Here is a 13,800-nt window from a genome sequence, read left to right as displayed (position 1 = left end):
TACTAAGTCGTTCCACAATTTGCCTTTCTTATTCACAAAGATTTCAGTTTATAGCCTTTATGCTTAAAAATGCTTTAATACTTTTCCATGATTCAGTCATTGCCTGTGGTCTATTCATGGGACAGTGACTCGGCTGCATTCAGTGACCAAGGCACTGTCCCATGTTGGAAAATAATGCTGAGTTTGGGAACATTCTGTTTGATACCAAATGTTTCCATATTGTTGTTTCCATATCGATATTGACACTAATGATATTAAGAGTAGGAGACCGGCGGAATTACTTAACAAGTACAGGTCACTGTTGAAAAAAAGCTGTGAATTAGGGTTGAATTTGAAAGTGTCTGCAATTCTGCGCAGACACAATAGGAGGAAGTATATGATGAGAGCCTTGTTGATCAGTTCTGCCCTGGCTTTCTTTATCATTAATGACACAAAAAAGCAAGGCTTTTTGTGTCATTAATGATAAAGAAATACATTTATAAAGAAATACATAATGATAAAGAAGTACAGCAGTGCCATTATTATAAACAAAATTCTGACACAACATTTTTGAAGAGGTGCACCTCTTCAGAACTGTTGAGCCAAAAAAAAAAAAACACCCAAAGATACTAGTTTTCTCAAAGCAGTCATAATCACGATGATGTATTATTATCATTGCTGGAATCTTTTTATCTTACTATATATTTTTATGTTTTCAAAATTTTTATGTTGATGTCTAACAGACAGTCCGAATAGAAATTTTTTTTGGAAAACTGTCCCATTTTCCTCCTGCTTTTTTATTTTTTATTTTTAAATCTTGTTCGTCTCCGGTTTTATCCCCAAAATCTTGTTTTCCCTCCTACTTATATTTGCCTGATCTCCACCTGTTTTGAAAAACAAAAATTTGCAGCTATGCTTATTTGTTAAAGAAGCCATTCAAAGAGGTACCAATGGCCACCTGCTCCATAGGCTGTAGATTATATACAGCCCATGGAGTGAGTGGAATGAATACATTTTATGATGCACTTCACATTTCACGGCTTCACAATGTGTTTTCAGATATTCTTGAGTTTGTTCTCAGCAACAGTATCTTAAAATGGAAAATTGAGTTCCCAAGAGACTTTTTTTTTCAGCATTTCTTAGTTTATTTCTTCAAACACTGAGAGAAATGGTTATATTTATGGTGTCACTATTGATTTATATGTGTTTCAGCAAACAGACAATCATTGTGTGAAGCAGATCCTTACTTGTCATGTGACTTAGTCTTATTTGCACATCTATTGCAGCCCTTCAATGTGTATTTATTTCAAATAGTCCTGACAGAAGCATTGTAGCAGATATATATTTTTTTATCTATGTTCTGGTGCTGAGATAATTTCTATTTAGGAGAAGGAAGAACAAACTGTGATCTGCCCTTTTCATTGGTACTTTATGTAAATGTTGATACAGATGAAAGAGGAAAATCGAACACAAACCCACTTTCACAAAGTTTTCAACCCACATAGTGGGCAGAATTCTTCATAATTATAATTATGGTAAAGATCATTGAAACAAAGGTATTTGATAAAGTTTTTAAACATTCTCTATGGCATTAGTTATTATATGGCAACGAGGATTCAAAGAGTATTATGAAAGAGTATTCAGGCTTTGATTTGGTGAACAACAAAAGAATAGCTCAGTTTCTAGAGAATTTTCAGGAAACAAATATTAGTCTCAGGAACCAATTATCACCTAGCCGCCATTGAGGTTAGAGCACTAAAGCATAACACATGCAAGTTGTGAGTGTGTGTGTAGATCTCCCCAAACACTAATGCAACAATGGAATGATCCGATGTCTGTTTTTTTTTTTTTTTGGGGGGGGGGGGGGTTTAGGCCATTCTTGAGAAAAAAGACATCAGACTATTCCATTGTTGCATTTTTGTTGGGGAGTCCGAACATACACACACACACGCGCGCACGCGCACACACACACACACACACACACACACACACACACACACACACACACACACACACACACACATTACATGTATTATGCTGTTAATGATCTGTATTATCATCAGTGCTGGAATATTTTGATCTTACTATATATTTTTGTTTTTGAAATATATTTTTATATGTTACACAGGAAAATTTTGTTAAAGAGAAAATAGAAAGGGAGAAAAGAAACGTTGCTCGTGAAGAAGTACGACAAAAAGTTACTTCTGGACCAACCCATCCATTACCATCCCTTCCTCCTCCACCACCACCACCACCACCATCATCACCAGTTAAAAAGGTAGCAGTTAAGTTAATATATTTTTAATTATACAAAAAAACTGAAAAAGTATTATTATTTGCACTTGTTCACATAATGGAGATAGAAATTTAAAGTATCAACCAACATTATCAGGTTAACAAATAGCTAAAGAATTTATCACATAGGAATATCTGCATCAATCCATTATTGTATTGTTAAATCAACAAATGCAAACATTATAGGGATGTCAGAAACATGGTTACCACTCAAATTCAGAATTTGAATGTGGAAAGTGCAATGTGTACAGGAGAGACAGACAGCAAGGAGTTGGTAGGGAGGAATTATGCTCTTGGTTAAGAAGCACATAGAACCTAAGGCAGTTTATGTGGGTGGCCAGTATAATGTTGAATCAGTTTGGTGTGACTTAAACACTGGGATAACCAAAATGAGAATATAAGTAAACTTTAGGCCAAATGACTGTGGTGAGTATAATGAAAAACTATACAAATAAATGGAGTTGGCCAGTAAATCAGCATGCCTTCTTTATATCAGGGGATAATATTTTCTGGGTATTGATGGGAACTTATGGCTTGGTCACCCAAACAGTAGTAGAATTTTTCTGCACTAGCAAGCTAGAGAGGCAACACGAGGATTGGGAACGAGATAGCCTTGTGCAGGCGAAGTTTTTACGGCTCCAGCTAATAGAGAAGTTTTTTTTATATTTATTCTGTTTTATTAACTTAAATTGGCATATTAACTTATTTTCTTGAGTAGCTTTATATTCCTAGTTACGATACTTTAATTTTTAACTTCGATAGAGATTTTGTAGGTTATTACTTAGTATCGGTAAGGGTATCCAATCCATGAGTTTTACAAGTTTTGTAGCTCCGGCAAACACAAAGTTTTTAGCTGTATTTAGCTGCTTTAAATTATTTTCTATAAGTAGCTTATAGACCTAGTCAAGATCCTTGGTTTATTCTGAATTTAGATAGCGAGATTTTGGAAATTAATTAATATTAGTGTCCGTAGATTTACTGTTCATAACTTGCTGCCATTTTTATAAGCTACAATGTTATATCCTGTACTAGATAGCATTAGCTTAGTATAGTATAGTACAGGCGTGGGCATGCATGAGGTTAATGAGAGCCGCATTCCGGTTTTTCATATATTATAAAGAGCCACACCATAGTTACATAGTATTAAATACACAAATTCAAATTTAATTTAATTTAATTAATATGATTACATATCCTACACAAGTCTTAAGTGCTATGTAAAGTATACATATATAAGAAAATATAATTAAGAGAAAGAAAATACAAAATAATTATTTCAAAATTTTTATAATAAAAATAAAATATAATAAAAATGCATTAATAAAAGTATAACATTTAACGAAGACCTTTGGTCAAATCTTTGAAATTTGGCGTAAAATTTGTTAAAGCCGTTTGCAGCAATTCAGTGAGATGATGACAAAGATTCACAGCAATATGTTGTACCAAAAATTGAAATTATACGGCAAGCAACTTTCTTTAAATGTGGGTATTTTGATTCTGGCATGAGTTTCCAAAATTAAATTATAGAAGTAGATTTGTGCTGCATTTGCAATGCCTGATCCTCTTTCATCTCTAATAACTCCAATTCCCCAGCCGCTTTTTCAACAAGTATTATTTCAAAAATTGGAAATCCATCTTCAATAATATCACAAATAAATGGGTTCACAAAATATGTAAATGTAGATTTCAAACTTTTAAAATCTTCAAACCTATGTTTGAAATCTCCTTGCAGTTCTTCCAGTTTTTCTTTGTATTCGTCTAACTTTTCTTCTTTGTTATTAATTATATTTGCTTTTACTCGTGGAAAATGATTAAATATTTTGTTCTTAAGATTGTACACAAAAAGCTGAAGTTTAGCTTCAAAACTAAATACAGTTTGTGACAAATCAATAATAATTTTTTCCTTTCCTTGTAAAGCCAAATTAAGTGTTTGCAAATGTTCTATAATGTCTGTAAGGAACATTAAGTCAGAAAGCCAAGTTCCATTTTCTAATTCTGGGTATTTTTTTCCTTTTTCTTTTGTAAATGTTATTATAGGATTTAGGAGTTCCACCAAATGGCTCAAAACATTGTAAGTTGACAGCCATCTTACAACACACCATAGGGATAAATCACTGGGCAATTCATCTGTTTCGTCATTCACTCGCAACTCTTCTAAAAAGTTCTTAAATTGATGATTTGTTTTGGAATTTGTTCTAATTAAATTCACAATCTGCAAAAAAATCTTCCACACATTTTCGTATTTGAATTACTTCACTATGAGATGCTCGCGGTGAATTATGCAGTAAAGAGGTACGAAATGTGGAATTTTAGGATTGTTTAAAAGACCAATAAGACCTTGGTTTTTCCCTATCATTGCAGGCACTCCCTCAGTCACGACACTTACAAGTTTATCACAAGGCAATTCAAACCTGTTCATTACTTCATCAAGCTCATTTCTAACATCGATACTGCGAGTTCTTTCGATAAGAGCTACTAGATCTAACATTTCTTCCTTCACATTTACGTCTGCAGCTACATAGCGGACAAAAACAGCCAATTGTGGAACATCCTGAATGTCTGTAGACTCGTCGAGCTAAACTAAATTCTGTACAATTTTTCAAATCACACATCAAACTATATTCAACATTTTTACTAATTGCACCAATACGATGCTCGGTTGTACGGCGTGACATAGGAACCTGTGTGATCAATTTATGCAGTTTTGTATTATCTGAATCCAAAACTTTAACCACTTCTTCCAAGTTTATTTTATTAATAAATTCTCCTTCTCCATATGGACGTTTGGCCCGAGCAATATTCCAAGCTATCAAAAAACTAGCTTCGTTTGCTCTGTCATCATCGCGACTAAAAGAAGACAAGAGTCCTTGTTGCTTATGAAGACCAGATTGCAAGGACTTAAGTTTCTCTGTTTGCAATTTTGAATTGAGTGGATATTGAGTTGAAAAATGGGGATGACTTACTTTGTAATGTTGATGTAAATTGCTTACTTTGTAATTTGCAATTGTAACTTTACAAATAAGACACAGCGACTTTCCATTATTGTCAATAAAAGCAAAATTTTCTACCCATTCTTCTTGAAAGATTCTATTTTCTTGTTTGTATTTTCGTTTTTTGATATTTTCTGAGGTCATGTTATCAAAAAATTTAATAAATTTAATTCCAAAGTCTGAAATTGAAACTCTTATGGGAGGTTTGGTCACATTTTCTACCCACTCCCGGTGTAGTGTTGCACAAGTCCGCTGATGGTGCCAGCAGTGTAAATGCACGCGGATTTATTTATAATCAAAATAAAAATAGCAAAATATCTAGACATAAAAAAAAAAAAATAAACACAACATAAAATCCGTATAACAAGATATTAGTTACTTAGTTAATTTAACAAGATTCAGTGAAAAAAGTTCGGAAATAATAATAATAAAAAAAAAAACGGATTTAAATTTTCAATGGAAGCTGCACTTAACTCAACAAAGAGCCGCATTTGCCCACCATTGTTATACTATATAATATTATCAATTAATCAGTAAAATTTATTAAACTTGTTAAACTTCATTGTTAATTAAATTGTACTTTTTTAACTAAATACATATAATGATTTTACAAACGTAGCATTATTAATTAATACATAACTTGATACGGAAGTTATATTACAAAACATGGAGATAATACTCGACAATGAAAAAAAATATATTTAAATATATAGTGTTATAACTGCATTGGGATATAAGTTTAGTGTTATAATTTTGTACCAAAATTGAAATTTTATTGAAATTAAATTGAAATCATGACTCAGTCCAGAGCAGCAAAGCAAAAAGCTCAAGCTAATGGGAGTGCTGTGGCTCAGGGGAGAACTAAGGGGGACAATTGCCCTCTGAATCACAGTCTTTTAAAATGCACTGCTTGTTTGATGTTTGTGGAGCAGTCAGGTTTGGGACATGATATTGCCAAGAGTTTGTGGCATCGTGCACACACACAATGCCTTTGTGTGTGCACGATGTGAGGAAATCAGGCAACAACTCAGCATTCTTATGGGCCTATATGAGAGCTTGAAGGACAGCGTGTATGCCCTCGAAGGATCTAAATTGAGGGGCCCATCAAGCTCTCAGCAGACCACATCAATGCCAGAGCTTGCACTTGATCATCACACAACACAGCAGCAGCAACCCCCAAGGCAGAATGCACTGGTCCCACAGGAACTAGTAGTTGTTGGTGACTCTATTGTCAGGGAAACGGGGAACATATTGAGCAAAAAGGATAGGTGGAACAGGACCAGGATATGTTTGCCAGGGGCAAAAGTTGATGATGTTGTAGAGCAGATATCATCTTTTAAGGGCACAAAAGGTGATATTGTGGTACACGTTGGCTCCAATGACATTAAGAGTAGGAGACCCGTAGAATAACTTAACAAGTACAGGTCACTGTCGAAAAAAAGTCGTGAATTAGGGTTGAATTTGAAAGTGTCTGCAATTCTGCCCAGACACGACAGGAGGGAGTATATGATGAGAGCCTTATGGATCGTTTCGGCCCTGGAAAGATTGTGCAAGGCTCAAGGGGTAGAATTTTTTTCAGCCTGGTCTGTGCTTGTTGACAGGAGAAACTGTTTCTAAAGGGATGGGATACATTTACATAGAAAGGGTGCAAGAATATTTGCTGATACTATCGAGGCAGTGTTAGGTGGGTCAGAAAACTGCTAGCTTGGGGGGGGATACACGGACTAATAGATTAACAGTAGCCACTGGCAGAGAGGAAAGTGCCGACCGGGCTAGCCTGGTGGGTAAAGTGCCTGCCTAGCAAACCAAAGGTCGCGGGTTCGAATCCCGCCTTGGGCTTGGATCAAAATACTGCAAAAACCTTGGGAGGTGCATTATGGCCACAGAAGTCGATGCACCAACAACTACCAAAAAAAAAAAAAAAAAAAAGAGGGGAAAGTGATTCTGCTTCTACTGGAATGAGTAGCGCCTCTGTAGCCAGGTGGGAAGGAGCAGCAGTGCGTATCACAGGCTTCTTGATTAGACCGGGGTTCGAGCCTGTCACCACCAAATACGGAGGATGCAGAAAGGTCGGGGAATGACCACCGCATATCCCGGAGCAATATGGCCTTAGTTGCTAATGCTCCTAAAAACCAAAATAACAACAACAACTGGAATGAGCAGAAGGCTGGAAAACAAGATGCAGGGTATTTCAGAGCCTCCTGGGAGTCATTGCAGTACAAGTAAACACATGGGTTGTGTTAGGGTAGCTAAGAATAGGAACAGATGCATGTATACTTGCATGTACACCAATGTTAGGAGTTTGGTAGATGAATTTGAGGTATTGCTCAAAGCATCAAAGGTGGATATTGTTGGGATATCAGAGACCTGGTGTCACACAGATATATGAGGAATGCAGAATTGGAATTTGGGGAGTACAACATCTACAGAAAAGATAGACAGGATAGGAAGTGAGGCGGGGTTATGCTATTAGTTAAGAAACATAAAATCCAAGGAAGTGAAGCCAGTCAACATCGTTGGACAGTGCAGTGTCGAGTCAGTTTGGTGTGACATAAGCACTAGGAGATCAGAATTGAGAGTAGGGGTGTGCTATAGGCCTAATGACTGTAATGAGTATAATAAAAAAACTGTACAAGGAAATAGATTGAGCCAGTAAATCAGAGAATGTTATAATGGGGGATTTTTATTTCCCGGATATTGACTGGAATTTGTGGGTTGGTCATTCATACACACTAGCAAGGCTTTTGTGCATTTATTGCATGTTTGTTTTCTACATCAGCATGTTTGGAGGCAACTAGAGGGAGTAATACTGTTGATCTGATTATCAGTAGTGATTCTTTGTGCAGTAAGAATCTGCAGATAAAGGAATCACTAGGTGGCAGTGATCACAGTGTGCTGAAGTGAGATTTATTGAAAGAGGTAACTACCATTAGGGGTAAAGGGAAGGGTTTTTGCTTTCGTAAAGGCGACTGCGGTGGCCTGCGGTGGTATTTAAATTTTATATGGTGGGAACAACTGATGATGTTACCAACAGCAAATTCAAAATGGGAGGCATTCAAAGAATTAATCTTGGGAGCTACAATGCTTTACATAACTACTAATAAATATTATTCAAGGTTTAGGCCTAATGGATGTCAGAAGAAAAATGCATGGGAATTATATAAATTAACAGGTGACACAGAAGTCTACGATAGATTTAAGCTGGTCTGTAACCAAGTCACAAAGGAGATTAGGCAGGCAAAGGCAGATTATGAGAAATCTTTGGCAAAGGATGCAAAGAAAAACAGCAAAGAGTTCTTTACCTGTGTAAACTTTACAAGGAAAGGGATGAATCAGATTGGTCCACTGGATATTGATAGTTCAACTGTTGATGATCCTGTGCAGGTGGCGAACAAACTGAATGAGTATTTTGGATCTACACATGAGGAGTTATTCAGTGAAGGGAATGCCAGAGGTGAATTAAACTCTGGCAGTGAGCTAGATGATTTTGTAATAACTGAGAGTAAAGTGGAGGAGAAATTGTTGAAGATAAACATAAAAAAGTACCCGGGGTGGATGGGATCTATCCAGTTATATTAAAGGAGGCAGCAGAAGAAGCAAGCAAACCTTTAGTCATAATTATGAGGGCTTCTTCTTTGGACTCAGGGGAGGTACTCATGGACTAGAGACGTGCAAATGTGACCCCAGTTCACAAAGGAGGACAAAGGGCGACATAGTAATTATAGACCTGTTAGTTTAACTTCTTTTCCAGGGAAATTAATGGAGGCACTGGTGAAAGAAGCGCTGCAGGATCATCTAGTTATAGTTCGGACGTAGCATGGTTTTGTTTAGAGGAAGCCTTATCTGACCAATTTGATTGGTTACTATGATGTGGTTACAAAGGAACTGGATGCAGGGAATAACTTTGATATCATATATTTGAATCTTAGAAAGGCTTTTGATACTGTTGCACATGGAAGACTGCTGCACAAATTGGAGCAGTGTGGCATTGGACATGGAAGACTGCTGCACAAATTGGAGCAGTGTGGCATTAGAGGCAAATTGGTGCTATTGATAAAGGGATAGTTGATTGGGAGAAGACAGAGAGTGGTAATCAATGGACACTGCTCTTTGTAGAGTAATGTTATTAGTGGAGTCCGTCAGGGTTCAGTGTTGGGTCCATTGTTGTTTTCTGTATTTATAAATGATATTGATGATGGTATATCAAGCTTAATGTTCAAGTTTGCAGATGATATGAAGATTCGCCAGGTTGTTAAGGAGACTACTGATAGTACGCTGCTGCAACAGGATCTAGAAAAGTTGAGCAGGTAGTCTGAGAGGTGGCAAATGAAGTTTAACATTGACAAATGTAAAATACTACATATGGGAAGCAGTAACCCCACATATGAACCCTGTGATACTACACTGACAGTGGTAGAGAATGAAAAGGACCTGGGTGGGTAATTGTGCAGGCAGATATATGAAGTTTTCTGAGCAGTGCAGACAGTCTGCAAGAGTAGCTCATGGTATCTTGTCAATGATATACTGGAATTTTTCTAGCAGGTATAAGGAGGTGATTATTCCCTTTTATAAGGCAATGGTTAGGCCACACCTTGAGTACTGTATACAGGTCTGAAGGCCTCATTTTAAGAAGGATGTGAGCTGTTGGAATGAGTACAGAGAAGGGCAACAAGATTAGTGAATGAAACGAAGAGTTGCTCTTACAAAGAAAGGCTTAAATTTTGAAGATTACAGTGTCTGGAGACTCGACACCTGTTAGGAGATCTGATTGAGGTGTATAATGCCTTGAATGGCTTGAGCATGCTCTCTTGCTCAGAATAATCACTTGAGAGGGCATAGGTTCAAATTGAGGAAAGACAGTTGTAGGATAGATGTGCAGAAGTTTGCCTTTAGTCATCGGATAGTTGATTGGTGGAACAGACTTCCATCTTTTGTTGTGGAAGTTGATAGCCTAAATAAATTTAAGGCTGAGCTGGACAGGTATTTGGAATGAACATAGGGATTTAATGGGAGTGTTTTTTTTTTTGTTTTTTTTGGCTGATTCTTCATAAGCTTGCTTTCTTGCATTGTATGCCTCTACTAATGCTAATGAGAACACAATATTCTCAATCTCATTATCATCAGTGACACTTTGTGCATTAAGAATCTCATAAAGGAACCACTAGGTGGCAGTAATCGTAGTGGTAAATGGAACTTGTGTAGTCGAGACCCGATAATATTCGGAAAATCAGACAAATGCTAACTTATTGTGATTTTCTCTTGTAGCGGATCTGTGTCCTCATTTTGAATTTAAATCAGCAGTTTGAATTTAAACCAAATAAAAATAGAGTAATAAATAGAATTTATATGCTATTAAGAAATAGATAGTATGAATCAGAGCTGTAATACTCAATATGTTCTACGTTGATAATAATATTAGTAAATTAATAAGAGGAGTTTACCTCAATATAGTACGTGGAACACTTCTGTATGATACCCTCCAGAAATTAAAACGGAAAAAACGAAAAAAAAACGAAAGCGGTAAGTTGTCGATTTTTTTCGTTTTTTCCATTTTAATTTCTGGAGGGTATCATACGGAAGTGTTCCACGTACTATATTGAGGTAAACTCCTCTTATTAATTTACTAATACTGCTATTAAGAAATATACGAATATTAAATTTTAGCAATATATTTTAAATCAGAAATTCTCTTCCCTGAGAGTTTTTCAGGAATAACTGCATCCAGATGAGATGTAATTAGAATACCATGGAAAGACCTGCCTAAAGATAAATGAACCTTGTAAGAACATGAAGCGATGAAATTGAGCTTTGATCCTAAATCCATACATGGTGAATAATAATATTAGAATGGGAGATAAATTCTGGAAGCTTGATGGGGCTTTTCATTTATACCATCCTCAAAGCGGAAACGAACTCGTGTCGAAGGCTGTATTTATAGCCTGAGCATGTTCCATTGCCATATTTCAAACGTGTGGTGGGGGTGTTTCGTTAGGCGAAAGGAAGAGAAGAAGGATAGAAGGAAAATTCCCGCCTCTCGCATTTCACCAATAGTTTGGAAATTTGAAAATTTAGATATTTAGAACAGCCTAAAGGTTTTTTGGAGGAAAGAATATGAAAGTTTGCACTTGGAAATCTGGGTGCATGACTACCCATCCCTATTACACTAGTTGTCTGTGCAACATGTCTAGAATCAAGTTTCGATATGATAGGATTCCCATAATGTTTGTTTACAATGTCAGGGTAAAAGGAAGAGAATTTGCTTTCTTATAGGTGGCCAAAAAAAAGTTCCAATGGGATCAACTGATGATGTGAACAACTGAAAATTCTAATTGGAAAAGGTTCAGGGTGTAGAAGTGACTAAGCTTTTTATACCAACAAAGTAATATTGTTCATGGTTTAGACTTAAATGATGTCGGATGACCTGACAGGAATACTGGCAGAACAAAAAACTGCATGGAATGATTATAAATTATCAGGAGATACAGAAATCTATAGTAATTACAATATAGTCTGCAGTTAAGTAATTAAGGGGGGAAGCTAAGATAGATTAGGAGAAGTCTTTGGCTTAGAATGCAAACAAAAGAAATAAGGACTCCTTAGTTGATGATGAGACTGGAAGGAAAATTATAAACCAGATTGGTTCACTAGATATGAATGGTATAACTATTGATGATTCTGATTGTTAATAAACTGAATAAATATTTTGTATCTCCATTTATGTGTGCAGAAGTTTTTCGAGATGGAGATATCAGGAACATATCAACGTCTGGGAACTAAATGATTTTGTGGAAAGTGAAGAGAAATTACTGAAGCTGAAATTTCCAAAAGGAAATAAGACACCTGGAGCTGGCAGAATTATATTAAAAGAAGCTGCAACTAAGTAAGAAAATCTTTAGCAATAATTATGAGGGCATCCTTGGATTGAGGTGAGGACTCTACAGATTGGATATGTGCAATTGCCTCTCCTACTCTCCTATTAACAAAAGGGATCAAATGGTGAAATAAGCTTGGTAAGCAACTCAAGCAGTTCCTCATAACATTTCAACGGCTTTTGATCGAGTTTGCACAAAGGGATTTACTCAAGGAGGTAACTACCATCAGAGGTAAAGGGAAGGGTTTTTGTTTTCGTAAAGGCGACTATGATGGTCTGAGACAGTATTTAAATTCTATACAGTGGGACCAACTGACGATGTTACCAACAGCAAACTCAAAATGGGAAGCATTCAAGGAACTAATCTTGGAAGCTACCAGGCTTTACATACCAACTAAGAAATATTGTTCAAGGTTTAGGCCTAAATGGTTGTCAGATGAACTAATGAGACAAGTGGCAGAGAAGAAAAATGCATGGAATACATACAAATTAATGGGTGACATGGAAGCCTATGATAGATATAAGTTGGTCTGTAACCAAGTCACAAAGGAGATTAGGCAGGCAAAGGCAGACTACGAAAAATCCTTGGCAAAGGATGCAAAGAAAAACAGAAGAGAGTTCTTTACCAATTTAAACTCAAGAAGGAAAGGGATGAATCAGATTGGTCCACTGGATATTGATGGTTCAACAGTTGAGGATCCTGCTCAGGTGGCTAACAATCTAAACGAGTATTTTGCATCTACATTCACGCATGAGGAGTTATTCAGGAAGGAGAATGACGTAGGTAAAGTAAACATTGGCAGTGAGCTAGATGATTTTGTAATAACTGAGAGGAAAGTGGAGGAGAGATTGTTGAAGATAAACATAAAAAAGGCACCTGGGGTGGATGGGATCTATCCAGTTATATTAAAGGAGGCAGCAAAGGAAGTAAGCAAACCCCTAGCCATAATTATGAGAGCTTCTTTGGACTCAGGGGAGGTACCCATAGACTGGAGATATGCAAATGTAACCCCAATTCACAAAGGAGGATCAAAGGCTGACACAAGTAATTATAGACCTGTTAGTTTAACTTCTGTTCCAGGTAAATTAATGGAGGCACTGGTTAAAGAAGCACTGCAGGATCATCTAGACAAGAATTCAGTTATAGCTCAGATGCAGCATGGTTTTGTTAAGGGCAGGTCTTGTCTGACCAATTTGATTGGATACTATGATGTAGTCACAAAAGAACTGGATGCAGGGAATAACTTTGATATTATATATTTGGATCTTAGAAAGGATTTTGATACTGTTGCACATGGAAGACTGCTACACAAATTGGAGCAGTGTGGCATTGGAGGCAAATTGCTGCTATGGATAAGGGGATGGTTGAGTGGCAGAAGACAGAGAGTGGTAATCATTGGACACTGTTCAACGTGGACTAATGTTATTAGTGGAGTTCCTCAGGGTTCAGTGTTGGGTCCGTTGTTGATTTCGGTGTTTATGAATGATATTGATGATGGTATATCAAGTTTAATGTCCAAGTTTGCAGATGATACAAAGTTGGCAGGGTTGTTAAGGACACTACTGACGCTATGCTGCTGCAACAGGATCTGGAAAGGTTGAACAGATGGGCTGAGAGGTGGCAAATGAAGTTTAACATTGACAAATGTAAAGTACTACATATGG

General features: G+C 36.6%; 1 protein-coding gene across 5 annotated transcripts in view; it reads left to right on the top strand.

Moving 5' to 3' along the window:
- Positions 1-13,800, top strand: part of pps (protein partner of snf) — a 656,065-nt gene that overhangs the window by 418,730 nt on the left and 223,535 nt on the right. For all 5 annotated transcript variants that reach the window (XM_090386465.1, XM_090386467.1, XM_090386466.1 and 2 more), the window contains one exon: positions 2,108-2,257. In XM_090386465.1, the coding sequence (XP_090242591.1) occupies positions 2,108-2,257 (150 nt within the window). The remainder of the gene's footprint in view (positions 1-2,107; positions 2,258-13,800) is intronic.

The sequence above is a fragment of the Mastigoproctus giganteus genome, chromosome 12, assembly GCF_048544385.1.
Source record: "Mastigoproctus giganteus isolate SK-2022 chromosome 12, ASM4854438v1, whole genome shotgun sequence".
NCBI lineage: Eukaryota > Metazoa > Arthropoda > Arachnida > Uropygi > Thelyphonidae > Mastigoproctus > Mastigoproctus giganteus.
Note: the sequence above shows the minus strand (reverse complement) of the source record. Positions and strands in the feature narration are given on the sequence as shown.